Here is a 17,322-nt window from a genome sequence, read left to right as displayed (position 1 = left end):
CCCTACAATGGGTCTTTACGAGAGAGTCCATTACGTGGGTCGTAGTGGTCCTACCAGCGATTACTCTTCTCCTTACGCGCCGAGAAATCCGAGCATTTTCTCCACTAGATGGATCGTTGGGATCGAAATTTAACGCGGATCGCGGATACTGCGTAACGAGAAGCCGACAACCTTCTGCGTCAAACGCACGCTCGTCTAATTTACGGTGCAGCTAAAGCACCGAGATAAAGCTACGCGGCATCGAAATCGGCGATCGGATAAGAGTCGTTTAAAGAACGAACAAGTTGGTCATCGCTCGGTCGATTCGATTAAAATTACGCAACGTGCTATCGTGCACGAGTAACACCGCGTACGTTCTTCGCGATCGGGTCTTGCTCGAACACGTCACTGCCTATCTCGGTATGTCTCATGCCGGAACGAGAAGTAAGTCACCGCACCAACGGTACTTCCGGGAACAATTCGAGGCTCCCGATCAGAGACCTGGTAACCGAATTTCACCGTGTCTCGACGGGTGACGAACCCATCTAGGAATCGTCTCCTAGCGAGTTCAATCGCTCGTACGCGCAGGTGTCCTATCTCGAGACGGCGGCCCGGACGGGTTTTTGGAGAGTCGGAGTCGGCAGTTTACGAAAGCGCACGAACGGATATGGAAGGAGGATTTTACGCAAATTCTCGATAGTCTGGTCCCGTGATTTTCCTCGTCGTTTTCGACGCGGCTCGAAACGATCGTTTCTTCTCGGGGAGAAAGAACGCGCGACGTGCACCCCACGACTTTGTTTTTCCAAATGTTTCTTTTCGTACGTGCTGGCACGTACCGCGTGTTTAGAACGTAGACGTGGCTCGCACCTCTAACGAACCGTTCCTCGGAAATTAAATATTTTGTCTCGTACTTTTTACTCTCCTTGCTCCGTTCCTCTCCTCACGGCCGCCCAGTTACCTCGCGACTCGATGCACGAACGTTCTTTATCTCGAGCGCAAAGTTTCAAAGGAGAGACGGAAAGAGAGAGAGAGGGGTAACGAAGAGGCGCGCGTGTAGCCCGAAGGAACACGGTAGGAGGATTTAATCTCCGAAAGCTATTTGGGTCGATGGAAAAAGAAAAGGAATCGCGACGGATTATATTTAGACGATTCGTTTAAACCGATCGACGAGACGGAGGGAAGCAGACGTTGGCGCGTTTGCTCGCGTCTTTACTCCGATATCTGCTCGAGACGTCGATGGTAAATCGATACTCGTGGCAGCGGTTTCAGCCAGCAGCCGCGCGAACACGCGCGTCTCTGCTCGTACGAGTCCGCGAGCGCTAGGTAACGGTTCCGTTAGAGTCGCGGGGATTCGTCGGTAGCCGCTGAACCGGCCAACGATGAACATTCTCTCGATATCGGTTCCGCGTTTAGTCCCGAGACATTGCGTCGCTTTTCAGATTTTCCACGACAGCGCTGCCGCGTTATCGTCGAAAAGCTCTTCCGGCGATACATCGGACCTCGGCAGAGTTTATCGAGATAGCTTATCGAGGCTGGGTACACTCGTATAATCGAACGGGAATTTCGTACGTGTAACGCGGAAACGCGGAAACGCGGAAACGCGGATGCATTCCGTGGTGGTTGTAGGTACGCGCGAGAAACGTCGGGGCGATAATTAAATTCGGTCGAATTTCTTCGCGCGCTAACGATCAGGCGAGGAAAGCGAGACGCGGCTCGATTTCCCTGCGCGCAACCTTATCCGTATCCGCGTATCCGAGTTCTTTCTCCTCCGAATTCATCGAATCCGTGTCTCGCTTCCGACGCGATAAAGCCAACCGCCTTTGTCCTTATCTATCCGGCGTTATTCGTGGCAGCTGGCTGCCTCGAATCCCACGTACGTGTTTATTAATAGATTACTCGGCGAGGCTTTGCTCCGCTACGCGTGTACACGCCGAAGCGTCGTGCTTGCACTCGTCCAAGATAGGCGCTCGTTCTCCGATGATAACCAAACGTTCGAACAAACGAACAGAACCGAACGAACCAACGAATGGATGCGTAATAGCGCTCCGTTCGTGGAAGTTTGCTTCGGAGTTGACTCACACGCGTATACCTGTGGCGAGCCGATGACGTCACCGACATTCTTGTCGGTCTTGTCACGCGTACGATCGTTAAGCTCTTGTACGAGTTCCTTCGCCGGCCTCTGTCCGGTACCATGCATACGGATTCTCCAATGCGCCTCGTTGCGCGCCGCCTCTCGTCCTTTTCTACCTTCCCTCCGCTATTTTTCCTCCTTCTCCTCGTCCGATCTTTCCTTCGCCGACCTTTATCGTCGTTTTCGTCGTCTTTTCGAAAAGGATCGATCTAACCGGATAGCGCTGGAATGGAAAGACGATAAGAGAGTGTAATCCAGAAGGAAGCAAAGGTGGCGGCGGTTGCCTCTTCTGATCGTCGTGTAACGCGTCTTATCCGTCCATCCATCTCGACCTGGCGTTATCGTTTTAACGAGGAACGCCGAGCGTTCGCTCTAACCGTGGAAATCGATCCGCTCCGCGATTCGTCATCGCGACCTTCTACGACGCGGCCTCTTGTTGTGCCGCGTCGAGTTTCCGAACGCGAGCAAACGTCGCGAGCGTATCCGATCGACAGAGTTGGTATCGTGGCGAAATTCGTGAAAATCGCGTGAAAAAACGTGGGAGAAAGGAAAATGGAGCGGAATGGCGAACACGACGAGGCGAACCAAAGCCGAAACGCGGTGGCGATGCGTGTCCAACGCACCTGTAGCTGCTCGCGTCTCGAGTTCGATCCGGTATTCGACCCGCGTCCCGGCTACCCGACTCGATGGAAAGTTAAACGTCGAGTGGAGGGAAGAGAGAAGATAAAAGTCACGAGATACAGCGGGCGTCGTACTCGCGGCTTCTCTCGTCCGGTGGTAACACCCACCGCCCTTTGGTCGATGCTCGAAGGGGAGTAGCTACGCTTAATTGTCCCTTGGTCCCTCGGCGCAACGTGAGAACGAGAAACACAAAGGGTTCGGCGCGTTCGTGAGAAACGCGTCCGATGCACCAACGCTTTTGCTGGCTTCGAGCCGCGGTCTTCGGTGACCTCGTTAACATCGTCTTCCTCTTCGTCTTCGTCATCGCCGTCCTCGCAAGAAGGTGCATCGGACTCTCGAACGCAAAGCCGCCATTCCGGTCATTCTCGGTCGCTTTTAACGTCACTGCTGCCTTTTCCTTTGCGCGACCAAACGGAAGAAGTTTGACGTTTGCTGGATACGACACCCCTTATTCGTGGTTTCCGCGTTATCCGTCCACGAACGCGCGAAATTTTTCTCGCCGGTTAAGGCGAGACTTGACCAAATGTGACTTACGGAGGAAAGGGTCGAAGATTTCGGTTTCCCGATGGCGACCGTCTCGTCGAAGAAAGTCGGGGGTTAGGAGATGGGGCGAGAAAAGCGATACTCGGGACGGGAAGAGAACGGGGGCTGCTCCTGCTTCTAGAGGTCGAGAAGAAGGTATACAGGGGTGTCTGCCGGCAGAGCAGCGTAACGAGGTAAAGTAACGGAGATTGGTGTGGACCGTGAGCTCGAGCAAAAGGGGTTGCTCTGTGCTCGTAAGTCTAGTAGCTGTCGCGCTCGCGCTATCCGAGACGCCGATGGAAACCGCGAGCTAGCGCGACTGCTCTTGCTCTTGTCGACTCATTAACCTAAGTAGCTATCGGAGAAGAGACGAGTGAGAGAGAGAGAGAGAGAGAGAGAGAGAGAGAGAGAGAGAGAGAAGGAGAAATGGAAGCGAGGGACAGTCAGTCAGGTCGAGGAACGTGGCTACTGGACGCGGGACTGACGTGTGATCACCGGGAAAGCGGAGCCCATTGTGAATCGCGGCGTAACTCGATTACTCGAGCCGTTCACCGAAACCGCCAGAGTCGCACACGCGTTGCACTTCTCCTTGCACGCGTCGCGACGACCATCCGTTTCCATTCGAACCGACCCCGAGGCGCCACTTTGCGCCATTTCCGCTCGATCCGTCGATACACCGCTGTCGAATACACCATCACCGGCACATCGGGAAAACGATTTTCTTCCTCACGCCGAGAGAGACCCATTCGAAGCGGTGGAAGATGGTTAGCCGTGCCTTAACGCGTTGGCCAATTTCCCTCTGTTCTTGATCGAATTTCGTTCGATCCGTTTTCCGATCGACACCCGCCCGCCTCCACCTATCGTTTTTCTCGTTTGTCGGGAGAATTCGTTACCTCCCGTCACCGTTCGCACATGGTTTTTCTTCTCGATCCGTGCGAGATCGTTCGCGAAACGGTGAGCGTATATGCGCTCGTTCGATCGCGTAAATACGCTGCTCTCCTTTAAATATTTGCCTTCGGTGGTCGACCGTTTTATCGCGCTTCGCGCCCATCGGCGTCGCGCCAATCTTCGCCTTCCTCCACCTCGTCCTCCTCTTATATAGCACGGAAAGGTGGCCAATTGTGCAAGTCTACCTATCCTTTCGACGGACGACGAATCGGCCAATGATCGAGTCGCGGTCGTCGAACAGTGTCTTCCACAGTGGCAGACTGCACCTCGAATCGAGTTTTACTATTTTCCGCCACGTCCGCGTTCTAGTTTTTCGCGAGCGGCTCGACGACCGTTCGAGCATTATCGCGTGCATTAATTACGTTTCGTCTGTAATGGTAATCACGTGCTTCGAGAAGCGGGCTGCGCGATAATTGCGTAGCGCCGTTTCGATTTCGAGGAGAAGATGCCGTCGCCATCGGGGCGCCATTGCCGCGCGAGCTCTCCGATCATTCAACAACGCCAGTGCTTCTCTTTATTTAATTGGAGTCGTCTTGGTCTTCGTTTCCGCGAGAACGAACATCCACCCTTTGACACGTCTTCGGACGAACTTGTTTCCAGGGATCGGGAATAATCGCTTGCACGCGGGCGCGAGTAATTCCATACCCCGAGAGCAGCCTAAAGTCCCGACACACCGAGGGTGCGTAACAGTAACGATCGCCGTAAGGAGCAAAAATAGCGGGGAACGCCGGGAAAATCCGAGGAGATGAGACGGCTAGAAACTCCCTCTCCGTCTTTATTTTCCTTTTCCAAAGTGGCGGACTGGTCGCTGCGCACCACCCCATAGACGAGTTGGTTTTCTCGGAATCCCTCGACGTCGTCGGACACGGAAACGCGGGGCGTCCGATTCGTGCGTGTTCGATCCAACTTTTACCAAGGGGAGCCCCGAACTCGCAAGCTGCGCTCTTTCCTCCCCTCGCTTTGATCTTTCCGTCCGAACGATCCATCCCCGACGCATCGCCGAAAATAACACACGGGTCGATGTTTTTCTCCCTCGTGAACACGGGGCTGAAGACTATTAAGCACAGCTGTTGCGCGATAACCCAGACACGATGCATTCATGGTCTATTTCTCTCTCTCTCTCTCTCTCTTCCTCCCTCGCTCTTTTTTTTCGGACAAGCCCGTTTCTCTTCCCTTGGCCGGATTTTCCACGCGTCGGCAGAAATACTCGCGCGTTCCACCGCGAACGATACGCGAGGGACGAGAAAAATTCTCGCGTCGGTTTTTCCTCCAACCCCGTGCCCCGTATATGTAGCTACCCTTTCCGCGTCGATCCGATCCGGTAACGAGTTTTGGGTGGAAGCTTCTCTTCGATTCCACGACGATTCCGTTGCACGCGGTCGTGGTCCTAGACGCGACACGCGAAACGCGAATCGAAGGGATCATTTCCGGTTCGTTTAAAAATATTCTCATATATAATACTCGCGTGCAGAGCCGGTTCGATAGCGGCTCTTCTTCTTCTTCTTCTTCTTCTTCTTCTTCTTCTTCTTCTTCTTCTTCTTCTTCTTCTTCTTCTTCTTCTTCTTCTTCCCAACTCGTACGGGCGTTCGTAGAGAGCTAGGTACGCCGATCGCGTCCTGTTTCGAATATTTCCAACGAATGCACGACGAGAATCGGTAGAGAAGCGTAGAGAAGTGGAAGACCAATTGCTGCCTCGATATCGCGGTTAACGTTGGGGCGCTAACGTCGAAGGATGACGGAGAGAAAAAGCGACAGACCGCTATAAGCCGGGCAACAAAAGCGGCGGCAGACACGCGGCAGCAATGGGGGCAGCAGCGGCAGGGGCAGAGGGGATCCCAGCGATAGAACAAAGTGGATTCTCGGTCTATGAGTCATCGGTGCATCGAGAGGTGCGTGCGCGCACGCGTGTACGCGTGATCCCGAGACCAGCGCGCTTCGCTCCGCTCCGCTCTGTTCCGTCTCCTCTTCGCTTCTCTCCGCTTCTCTTCTTTCTCGTCTCCGCGTACCGACCATGCGGGGCAGAAAGTTGCGGTATCGTAACGCGAGGGTGGACCACGACGACGGGGATAGCGAAGAGAAAGACGGAGAAAAGGGCGGAGGGAACGCGGAACTCGGTTCCCCTCGACACGAGTCACGCTCCCGCGCGCGCTCTCGAGAGACGTGGAAAAGGGCAAAGAACGGAGGGAGAATGTCGGTCGATTCGTATCGATAAGAAAAAAGAGAGTCGTCGACTCGGTCGTAGTTCGAGCAACAGGGTAGCACGGCTTGGAAAGATCGTCTGGACGAGACGAAATTTTATCGTCCCTCGTTCGTTAACCACCGTGACTTTCGCTCGGCGATTACGGCGATCGCGAATTATCTCGAGTCGAGAGATAAACGAACGACGAGCGACGTGCCCGCGCGAACGGCGCGTTTTACCCTAGGCGCTTCGCGGTCTCCGCCCTCGCGTCGTCGCGCGTCTCGTCGCGCGTCCCGTCGCGCGTCCCGTCGCTCGGCGCCAGCTAAAAATAAGCTCTTTCTCCCTTTCTCTCCTCTCGACTCGTCCCGGGGCATCGCGCGTACGCGTATACGCGCCACGCGCTTCCGTTTTCGGCGAAAGGTCTCGTCCGGGCAGCGATTACCATCGAGATGGAAAGTCGGGAAATTTCGGACTCGATCGCGTTCGAGTTTGCCTCGTGAATATTTATCGGCCGTTTCGTCGCGCGGTAGCCAAATCGGAAATTACTCGTAATTTCGCGGTAATCGAGCGGCGGTTCGGACGAATTCGTTTCGCGGCTGGCTCGACATCGCCGAGCGTGAATTACGATCGCGCGAAAAATTCGCCAGTTTCCGCGCGTATCCGAACGATCGAAAAATATATCCGAGGTCGGGCGCGTAAAGTCGGAAAGGTTGCGTAATTTCCGATATCGCGCGTTTCATCGCCGATAGACGAGAAAATATCGGGTCGAGTACCAGCGAGAATAACGCGCCAGGTGCTGCGTCGAGTTTGCGCGCGAATCGCGTCGAATCGAACCGAATCGTATCGAATTCCGGTGCGAAATCGTTACGTTTCCAGCGGCGATACGCGCTTTTTTCTCCTTTGATTTCCTCGCTTTCTGACGCTTTTATCCACGTGAAGTCGCTCGCGGCCGCTTTGCTTTTTTCTTCCCTTTTCCATTTTACGTCCGATACGGTTATCGGCTATCGCCGTTGCTGTCGCGGTCGCTATCGGTATCGTTATCTCGATCGCGTTTCTCCACGGACGATCAGCTTTTTGCGATCACACCCAGTCGAGACAACGCGGACGAGAATGGAGCGATCGTGCTTTAGCGAATAGTTGGACGACCAACATCGCGACCCGGCTCGCGAACTCGCTTCTTTCCTCGCGATCGATCGTCGAGGTAACGAGGACATCCATTGCCGCCGGTCCGAGTCCGTTTCGGACCACCGACCAGCGCCGCTTTCGTTTCCGTTCCGAACCGACGTTTTCGTAGCGAGCACTCGACTAAACCGCTCGACGAGGCTCCGTGGTAAAAGAAAGAAAACGGCCGGCGAAAGGCCAGTGACGAGGTCGAACGGGAAATTAGACCGGCGGAAAGCGGCGTCCGCGATGGCGCTTCCGGTATTCCACGCGTTTCACGATAATCGATGCAACGAGGACCGAATCGGTTCTACCATCGCGATCGACCACGATACCGCGTCGCGGTGGAGCCTCAACCATCGCGTTGTTCGCGTGTAAGAGAAAAAGTCGCGATTACGAGTCGCGATTCGACGGGCCTCGTTCGTATCTCTTACTCGCTCCCGCGGATCGTTCGCGCGCTACGGCCACGGGCGAAACGCTCTTTTTACGCGTTTCGCGACCTCCGACCCGATTAAAGCCGATCGATTCGCTTCCATTCGCTTCTATTCGCTTCCTTTGTTCCACGCCAACGGAATTCTCTTCGACCGCGAATCGCTCTTACGGTCGATTAGAAAGAGAGAGAGAGAGAAATAGAGAGAAGAAGCGCCGGGGCTGGTAACGAAGTAACCGAACGAAATGGAAAGCGATGTCGCGAGTCGTAAGGAATAACAGAGTAGAAGAGAAGGACGGCGGCGTAGAAAATGGGGGAAAAGTAAGGAAAAGCGAAGAAGCGCGCGAAGAAAATAAAAGAATGGCGGAATAGCTCGGAGCGTCCGCGACTGGGAAACTTTCTACTCGGTCGGATCGAAATGGTTTTTCGTCGGTTTCCCAAGTAGGACGGACACACGCGTAGACGATACAGCGTTGGCTACAATCTCGCACGCGTTACTCCCGATCCCGGTAAAGAGATACGCGCGACGACGCGCCTCGCAACCAAAGTACTTACGTACCGTGACCGCTGGCGACGAACCGAGGCGCGTGTGTTCTACGTGTCCCGGCATCGCCTAGTCCAACGACCACGGGAGCGACCCCTTGGAAACGGCAGGGGTTCTTCTCCCCTTGCTATCCGCGAAATCGAATCGAGATTCTGCGGGACGTAACAGCGCGTCGCAGTCTGTTTCGCGATATTAAATCACGCCGCCTTCTGCCTATTACCCCTTCCGACCACCGGCTTTTCCGACCTTTCTCCTGTCCTCTTCTTCTCCGTCTCCAACCGCCTCCAACCACCTCCAACCACCTCCAACCACCTCCAACCGCCTCGTTTCCTTTCTTCCTCGCGGATAAACTGGTTTCCCGAATCGGGGGGCACGGGGCCAAATTCGGAGGGAGACGTAGGGTGGTGTCCACGGTCGGTTATACCGTCCACGAACAGGCGACGCCCACTGACTCGCAAATTGATTCCATTTGCACAGCATCCGCCTGTTCCAAAGGTCGTGACGCAACGCGACGCCCGACGTCGTGTCGTACGCGTCTACACCGAACAAACGCATCCGCGGAGGAACGCGGCTCGGAAAAAGCACGTCTGTCGACGTCGTTGTACACACTCGCGCGTCGTTCACCGATATTCCTGGTGGAATCTTCGTCGCGCGGTAAAATGGAAACGGAATTTCGTTCTGTTTTGTTTCGTGGCCGCGTGCGGCTGATAAAACGCACGTTTAATCGACCCGGCGAAGGAGGAGAAGCGACCGTCCCCACATATGGCATGGAATTTTTAATTCGGAATAGAGGAACGACTTGTCGTAGTCGTTTCCGGGGATCAGACAGAGAGAGTTGAAACGACCCCGCGGAAGAAAAGGCAAACCCTGGGCCGTGACGTCGAATCGGCGGATTCGAGAGACGATGAATCGAACACGAAGGGCGTAATTCCCGTACCTCGTTACCTATCCCGTCGGCCCTTCTTCCACCGACGCCGCCCGACCAACCTCCCTGTATCGCGTTACGAATATCGTTAAGCCGGATTTAACGGTAGAGTGGCAGACGAAGGGTGGTCGTCCTAATTTCTGATTACGGCGTTTGACGAAATCTCCTTTCGTTCCTTTTCTCCTCGTACCTATCTATCCGCTGTCATCGTCGCTACCCAGTCGCGTATACCACGCTTCTCGTTTTCCTCCGATCTTCCACAACCACGCGAAACGATCTCGGAGTGTCGTGACCGTCGTCGTCGTCGTCGTCGTCGTCGTCGTCGTCGTCGTTGTCGTCGTCGTTGTCGTCGTTGTCGTCGGTGATGGCCGACGTTGTCGCGATACGCAACGACGATAACCGATGCCAAGTTATCGAGTTCAGTGGGATTCAACGCGGGTATGCTCCTTTCGCGGATAAACGTCGACGAGTTTGGCGACATGCGGGTGGTGGCGTGCGTTGGCCACGCTTTTGCTCTCCCTTCGACCTAATCCGCGAGAGGACGCTTTTCGTCTCTCGTTTCTTTCGGTCACCGAGGAAAACGTCCAGACCAGTTTCCTCGGTGGCCTTTGTTTGTTCCGCTGTATCTGCTTTTGCCAGGCACGCGAATCTCGCCCGTTCGAGTTTACGAGCACTCTCGTAGCGGTGGAGCGTGGAAAGCCGTTTCGACCATCCTATTTATCGGCCCTCCACTCATTTTCCCGGCTCTGCTCCCCTTCGAATCGCGTCGGCGCGATCCCAACGAACCCCACGATCTCGTCGAAATTAAATTTCTCTCTTCCCTTGCCACCCTTCTCGCTGCAACCTCGCGAATCAGCCCCGCTTCGACTACCCTTCGCGCGAAATCGTTAGGGTTCCCTTCGCAAACGCGTTCGTCGAATTATCCCGTCGTCGTCGTCGTCGTCGCTGTCGCCGATACGTATCCGGGTCGAGAGAGAAACCGTGGTCGAGGCCGTGGAAGACGCACGATCGGCGAATCGAATCGGGCCAGTGCCAAAGTTTGCCATTCGTCGTCCCACTGCGGCAAAATTTATCCTTCTTGGCACGCGAACGTATCGCGTCGCATCGCGAGTTTCCGGCCTTTTCCCGGCCATCTCTCGCGATCCTCGATGCGTTCGACCGCCGCGGCTTTTCCGCCGAGAGGAGTGACGCGTATCGGTCCTCGTTTCGGTCCGATGGAACGGGCTCGCATACTCGTGGGAATTCTCACGGGCATAAATTATCGTAAGTTGACGCGGGAAATTGCGTGTCTCGCGGATTTCAAGCGCGTACACTCCTGTCCGAATGGAAATCGGCCGCTGGCGAGCCGAGTATCGAGACTGCGACTCGTTACGCGCATCGTTGGTCAAGCGTGGCAGCGCGCGCGCCATCACGTACCTGTAAAAACGCGATATAAACGCGATATAAACGCGCCGTCGTTGGCTCTCGTTTCTCGTTTTGTCGCGCGTTGTCGCGACGCGTACATCTTTCCGAGCGGATGCGCGTAAAGTCGAGGAGGAAATTCGGGAAACGTCTTGGCCACGTTGCCCCGCGTACTCACGAATCGTAACGGAAATTACGAGATACATTCACGAGCGGTCCTCCGCGCCCGTGCATCTACGGCTCGTACGAAAGTCGGTCGATTGTAGGTTGTCGCGGGTCGATGGGTAATTGGTGTTCCGAAATTAAAGGCGTTCCCCGAGACGAACGGCTACCGTTGCCGATCGTTCATGGCCGATAAGCCACATCCGCTTCTCCCCTAGGTTCTTACTTCCTTTTTACCTCGTCCGGTATTCGTCGTCGTCGTCGTCGTCGTCGCGCGGAACAGTTTTGCCGCAAACGCGTTCGATGCGCCTCGACGCGCGCGCGCGAGGGAGAGAGAGATAGAGAAAGAGAGAGAGAGGGAGAGGGAGACAGGGAGAGATTCGCGAAAGGGAAAAACCGGTCGAGTAGAACGTGTCACGGCGGCAACGGTAATTTCCGCGATACAGCGCAGAGTTCTAAATGAAATGGAATCAAAGTCGCGAAGCGTAACCTCGAATAGCGAGATTCCGTTCCGGCGGCGAAATCGGACACGCGGTGGGTTCGAAGGCGCGTTGTCAACCTGAACGAGAACGGGAAGAACTAGCGCGGGTCGGCGAACCGCGGAATCGGAAATCGGGAATGGGGAATCGGGTTACCCTGGCGTCGACTCGTACGGCTCGACCGGCTCGACGAATATGCGCTCGGTAACTGCAGCACCGCGTGTCCTCTACGCACCTTTCGTGGCCGCGAACGGGAACTGTGGGAAAAGTACAGAGAGAGAACGGTGTAACGCTGCTCTGTAATTATTCGCCAACTCTCGGCCGGACGCGCGACGGCCCTGTCATTTGGTGTCTCCTTTTGTAGTCGGACCACGGGTGGCACGGCCCCGTCGCCGTTGCTATCATCGGTTAACCTCCGCGAATTCGAGATATCAAAGGCGACCAGCGGCGTATCCACGAAGCGGGTAAAGGGCGGTCAATGGCGGGTGGAAAAGATAGCATAACGCTCCGTTTCGATTCGATCGAGATTCGAACGGACGCGCGACAAAGTCCCATCGAAGGACGGCGAATTAATCCGATTAGCCGCGATGGCCGATGAATTTATTTTTCCATTCCGCGTTCGTGTCCGCCCATTCGCCACCCACCACCGTTTCGTAGACGCGCGATCGTGATCACCGCGGCCGTGACGGTCGTCGGACGAGCGAAAAGATTAAAATTCTTAGCCGGACACGAGAAAACGCGGACAATTGTAAAAAATATACGGTTGCTCGATACACACCGGTCGTTCGTAGTTTAATCTCGTTGGCTAAAGTCGACGGCGTCCTTTTTTCGCGCGCCCGGCGTTTCTCTCGTCTCCGGGTTTTCAGAATAGAACCGAGAAACGTAATACGATATGCAACGACCAACTGTAAAAGCTCGATGAAAATGTTACCCTCCGACGTGGCTGATCTAGCTTTGGCCAGACCCGGGAAACGCAAAAGGAATGCTCTATGTCGCGTTATTAAACCTTTGTTGCAAGCCATTTACCTTTTCTTTTCTCCCCGTGACAAGGATTAAGCCGTCGTTGCACCCGTGCCAACGTTTTTCCCAGCGCGATCGCGCCTCCTCTCCGCTCCGTCTCGACGTGTCGTGACCAAGCGTCGCCAGCGTCGGCCAGCGTCACGATACGATCGAGTTCGCGCCGGCTTGCGAGATTCTTCGCTCGATTTCGCGGATTAACCGCGATTCTGGTCTGCGTCGAGGCTTTAACGAGCCTAGGAATTTCTGCCAACCAACCAAGGCGACGTCGTCGTCGTCGTCGTCGTCGACCTTTTAACCTCGTTCCGTTTGCTCCCGTTTCTTTCTCGCCCGCGCGTTTTATCGCATAGTTCCGTCAGCTTCTCCACGCATAAGCGACCACCGCTTATTCTTTACGATCGTCGTGAAATACTCGAACGATGGAAACGAATCGACGAGTTTACCACGCCGCGTAGTTCGTTCGCAAAGATCGACACGCGCGAGTCGGCAAAGATTCGTCGACGGATTATTTCGTTAGAGACGATCGAACCTCGCGTTCGACGACGTCCTATCTATCCAATCCGATATCGAACCGGTTCGTATGCGTTTCCCGGTGTTGCACCTCCCCCGTGCCCACAGGATATGGGAGTCAACGGAGATAAAGAACCTAAGCTACTTAGCGCGAGTTAAACCCGACCGGTAATCCGTCGCGGAGAATCCGAATGGTGAGTTCGTTGCCCGTAAACTGGGTAAAACGAGAAAAATCGGAGCTTCGATCTCGCGGACGTCGCGCGACCACCGAATCAGTCCTTTCCCTTGGGTTTCGCCGGAAGAAGAACGCGATAGCGGCTGTGTCGGCGGTGGTGGCAGTGGCGAGAGATACGGAAAGGGTGTGTATCGTACTCTCGGAGGATTAGCCGTGGATAGGTGCGGTTCCGTTAACGACCCAACGAAACGCGACGGTATATCAGGGACACGCGACGTTTTGGGGCGAATGAAAAAAAATTGCCCTCAGGTCGAGGCGTGCGACAATGACAATGACGACGACGATTAAGATGTCGTAGACGAAAAGAGCGGGCCGGGTCCCGAGACGCGTTCGAAGAGGGAGATATGATTCGAAGATAAATCACGACTTTCCAAGAATAAGTCCGTTGTTCGTTATCGGATATTCGCACGCCAGAGTTATTGGATGATCCTCGAGAAATGGTCGTGAAATATCATCATCGGTAAAGTTTTCTCAGCCGTGGTCGAGAGGTCCCGCGTTTCCGCAGTTTCGTTTCGCTGCAGTAAACGCGCGTTACCGGCTCGCAAAACGGAAAACGTCGACCGAGAGTTACGATTGGTGGAATTCGGTTCGTTAAACGGCGGACGCGCGTCGATCTCGACGAACAACGTCGTCCGACGTATGCCCCTCTCGCAGAGAGGTTCGATCAGAAATTACGAGGGGATGATTGGGCGAGCGAATCGATGAACGGACAGAGCGGAGGGACAGTGCGAGCGATCCATTTCCCTGAATGACGACGACGCCGACGATGATGTCGACGATGACGCCGACGATGACGACGACCGTGATGATGATATCTTTGCGAAAACGGTTCGCGACGAGTGGTCGCTAATTCCAAGGCGGAAATCGGATGCATCGCGTTGTTCGCGACGATAGTCTCGATTCTGTATCGATCGGTCGACTCGCGATCGCAGGTAAAGCGAGGGTGTGGGTACGTTAGCAACGCGATCGGAACGAACGCGTTATCGACGTCGAGCTAAAATTGGCTATCGCGACAATAGAGGCTCTTTGACGCAATTGTGTCTGCCTTTGAACGGCGTCCCGATATCGTTCGATAGGGTGAGTCCGCTCCCGCTCGCTCGCACCCGCTCGCACCCGCGGGCGCCTTCCGCGATACGCGATATTCCGCGACGCGACGCCAGCTCGCGAAACGGCCGATAATCGGCGGCCTCGCTGCATGCAAATCTCTCTGCGAACGCGCGTCGATCGAGCACCGTTTGTCTTCAATTACCGACCGCGATTGCTCGTCGTCATCGTCGAGGAATTCATCCGGGATCGGAAAGAAAGAGGAAGCGAGGACGAAAAGTCGTGGACGGTGTCGTGGTTAACTGGTCGTTCTTTTCCTTTCGGCAACAGGTGTCCCGTTTTTCTCCATTCCCGAACGGGGAACAAATTTTTGGACGCGAGTTCGATATACCCGACGCGCGATGCTCGTCGCAGATTTACGACGTCGCGACGCCGTTTTTCGCAATCGTCCAGTTCCAACGACCATGACTGGAAATCGATCGCGCGTAGTATGCGCCGTTTCGTTGATCAGTTGCACGAACAGCAGTTGCACGCGAATACGTCTCTCGGTTACGTCGGGTTTTCGGAAATCGATCGATCCGAGTCGCGAAAAGAAGCGGAAGCGACTGTTTTCCAACGATAATAGCGCGCGGTCATTTCGTACTCCCTTTGACGTCATCGGTTTCTCGGGTAATCAACGACAGACAAGGTAAAAACGACGGAAACGATAGAAAAGTTGTGTCGAAAACAAAGTCGAACGCGTACGCGAGCCACGAGGGTCGAAAGACTGAAGGAACTTTTCTCTCGACGCGTCGTTCCGAAGCGAAGGGAGACGGTAAATTTTCCGCCTTTTTCCGACGACGATCTTTCCGAAAGTATAGACGCGATGCGTTCGATTGTTCGATGGATCGATCGATGTCGTCGCGCGTTAATGCGGCGTAAATAGCTCCGTTTATAGAATTCCGTCAATAGGGTCGAAAAAGCGACATATTTTCCAAAACTGTTTCTTTCCTAGTTGCACGCGAGCGCGTATTTACGCGTGTTCCCGTTCGTTTCGAAAACGAATACGCTCGGTCGGGTCTGCGTTTGGTTAATGAAAATTTAATCGACGAGCACGATGATCGGTAGCACGGTCCGTTAATCTCGAAAATGAAATCACCGGCGGACTCGCGCGCGTACCGTCGTCGGTAATTATCCCGATAGAAAATGCATTCGCGGTGAAACGTTGCCGGTCGTTGGATGTTGGCGAATAACGACGAATTCGTCCACCAACCATCGTCACATTTCTCTCGGATAAAACCCGAACAACGAAGAACGCATCGAGCGAACGAGATCGAAGCCGTTGCTTCGATTAAAAGCAATTAAACTCCCTTGCATGATTACGTCTCCAAAGGATTCTCTCTACAGACCCCCTGTCCCTCCCCTCTTATCCGTTGTTCGGAAAATCGAGACGCAGGAAATCCGAGATACCGATGAATCGGTGAACCCGAATAACCGCTAAACCGGGAACGAGAAACGAACGATGTCGACGACGACGATGACGACGACGACGACGACGACGACGACGGCGACGACGACGACGGCGACGACGACGACGACGACGACGACGACGGCGACGACGACGACGACGACGACGGCGACGATGGTCCTTCCGCTTTTCTCCTCGTACCGTGCGCGCCATTTAATTCCTCGCCTACATCCGTCAGCTCGAAGCGAGACGTTGTCCATGGCGAGTGACGAGTGGTAAGAACGAACGCGCTCTTTCCGTTTTCTCCAAAAAGTACAGAGACTCGGTGAATTGCATCGGGCGTCGTTCTCGTCGACGGCAAGATGCGAAAGACGCGGCCGATTACGTGTCCTGAACGTATCTCGAGCACGATGGAAGCGGAGTAATAATCGAATGAAGTACATTATCGCGCAGAATCAGGAGGTGTCGAAACGGTGCGAGCGAAGCAACCGAAAACGGTTTGGACGTGTCGGAGCAGCCTCGACGTCATCGCCGTCGTCTTCTTGCTCCTCCGACGTTGGGAAATTTGCTCGGCGAGAGAAATTAGTGGACGCGAAGAGACGCGAAGAGACGCGAAGAGACGCGAAGAAACGGCGAACGCGTGTTCGCTTAAAGCGAAGCCTCGTGCCGCGAACTGACCCGCCGACTCGATCGAAATGTAGGTTAACTCGTGCATAGTACGAAGAGGGCTACCAAGGGAGGTTAGCGTGCCGGTTACTCTTTCGCTTTAGCCGGTTATATACTCGTGCACGTTCGTTCCACCCTGTCGCGACCCTTCGTTTCCGAACTTTCCGATATCGACCGCGAACCCCAAACTCCTCGCGTATCGATTATCCTATCGATCGTCGATCCCTCGAATCCGTTCATTTCGCTCGAAGGCTTCGCTAGACGTGTAGTCGAGGGCGATGATTGCGATGCCGGAAGTACTTAAAAAGACGGCAGGCATATCGCGAGGACGCGGTGGCGAGAGAGCGAAGGGAGAAGAAAGGAAAAAGAAAAGGGAACCGGTTAGAGGGCGATAAAGGGCGTGGTGGCAGCTGAAATAACGATTAGACGGTTTCGAGGCAAAGCGGCGTCGATTTCGCTTCCGTTTCGTTTTTTCTCTCGATTATTCATCCCTCTCTCGCGATACCTTCTCGCGGTCGGGGTGGCGCGTGTTACCGCGTCGAATCGAAAGCTTTTACGGGGCCGCGTTCACGCGCGTACCTTTACCAGAGAAGAGAAAAAGAGAGAAAAGAGAGCAAAAGAGCGAAATCGTGGAAAAAATACGATCGCGGGTGCCCGTACACGCCGGCGTGAAAGACATTCCAACGAATTTTCTACATTCTCTTTTTACCTTTGCGTTTCAGCCGATGCAACGAGATTGAGGCATTCCAGGCACTTGGACGCAAGATCGCAGCTCTCGATCGAGGAGGAATTGGCGGTAAGTGCTTTCCGATTATCCTCCTCTTTATTCCATTTCCCGCTATTCCGATATATATATATATA

The 17,322-nt window shown here is 54.5% G+C and overlaps 1 protein-coding gene across 5 annotated transcripts in view; it reads left to right on the top strand.

Moving 5' to 3' along the window:
• The window catches only part of shg (DE-cadherin), a 35,832-nt gene that overhangs the window by 8,260 nt on the left and 10,250 nt on the right, over positions 1-17,322 (top strand). For all 5 annotated transcript variants that reach the window (XR_001890702.1, XM_017909588.1, XM_017909590.1 and 2 more), the window contains one exon: positions 17,184-17,257. Coding sequence is in view for 4 of the 5 variants with exons in the window: in XM_017909588.1 (XP_017765077.1) it covers positions 17,184-17,257 (74 nt within the window). In the remaining variant the exon portion in view is untranslated. The remainder of the gene's footprint in view (positions 1-17,183; positions 17,258-17,322) is intronic.

This window comes from Eufriesea mexicana, unplaced genomic scaffold (assembly GCF_001483705.2).
Source record: "Eufriesea mexicana isolate 0111107269 unplaced genomic scaffold, ASM148370v2 scaffold18737, whole genome shotgun sequence".
Taxonomy (NCBI): domain Eukaryota; kingdom Metazoa; phylum Arthropoda; class Insecta; order Hymenoptera; family Apidae; genus Eufriesea; species Eufriesea mexicana.
Note: the sequence above shows the minus strand (reverse complement) of the source record. Positions and strands in the feature narration are given on the sequence as shown.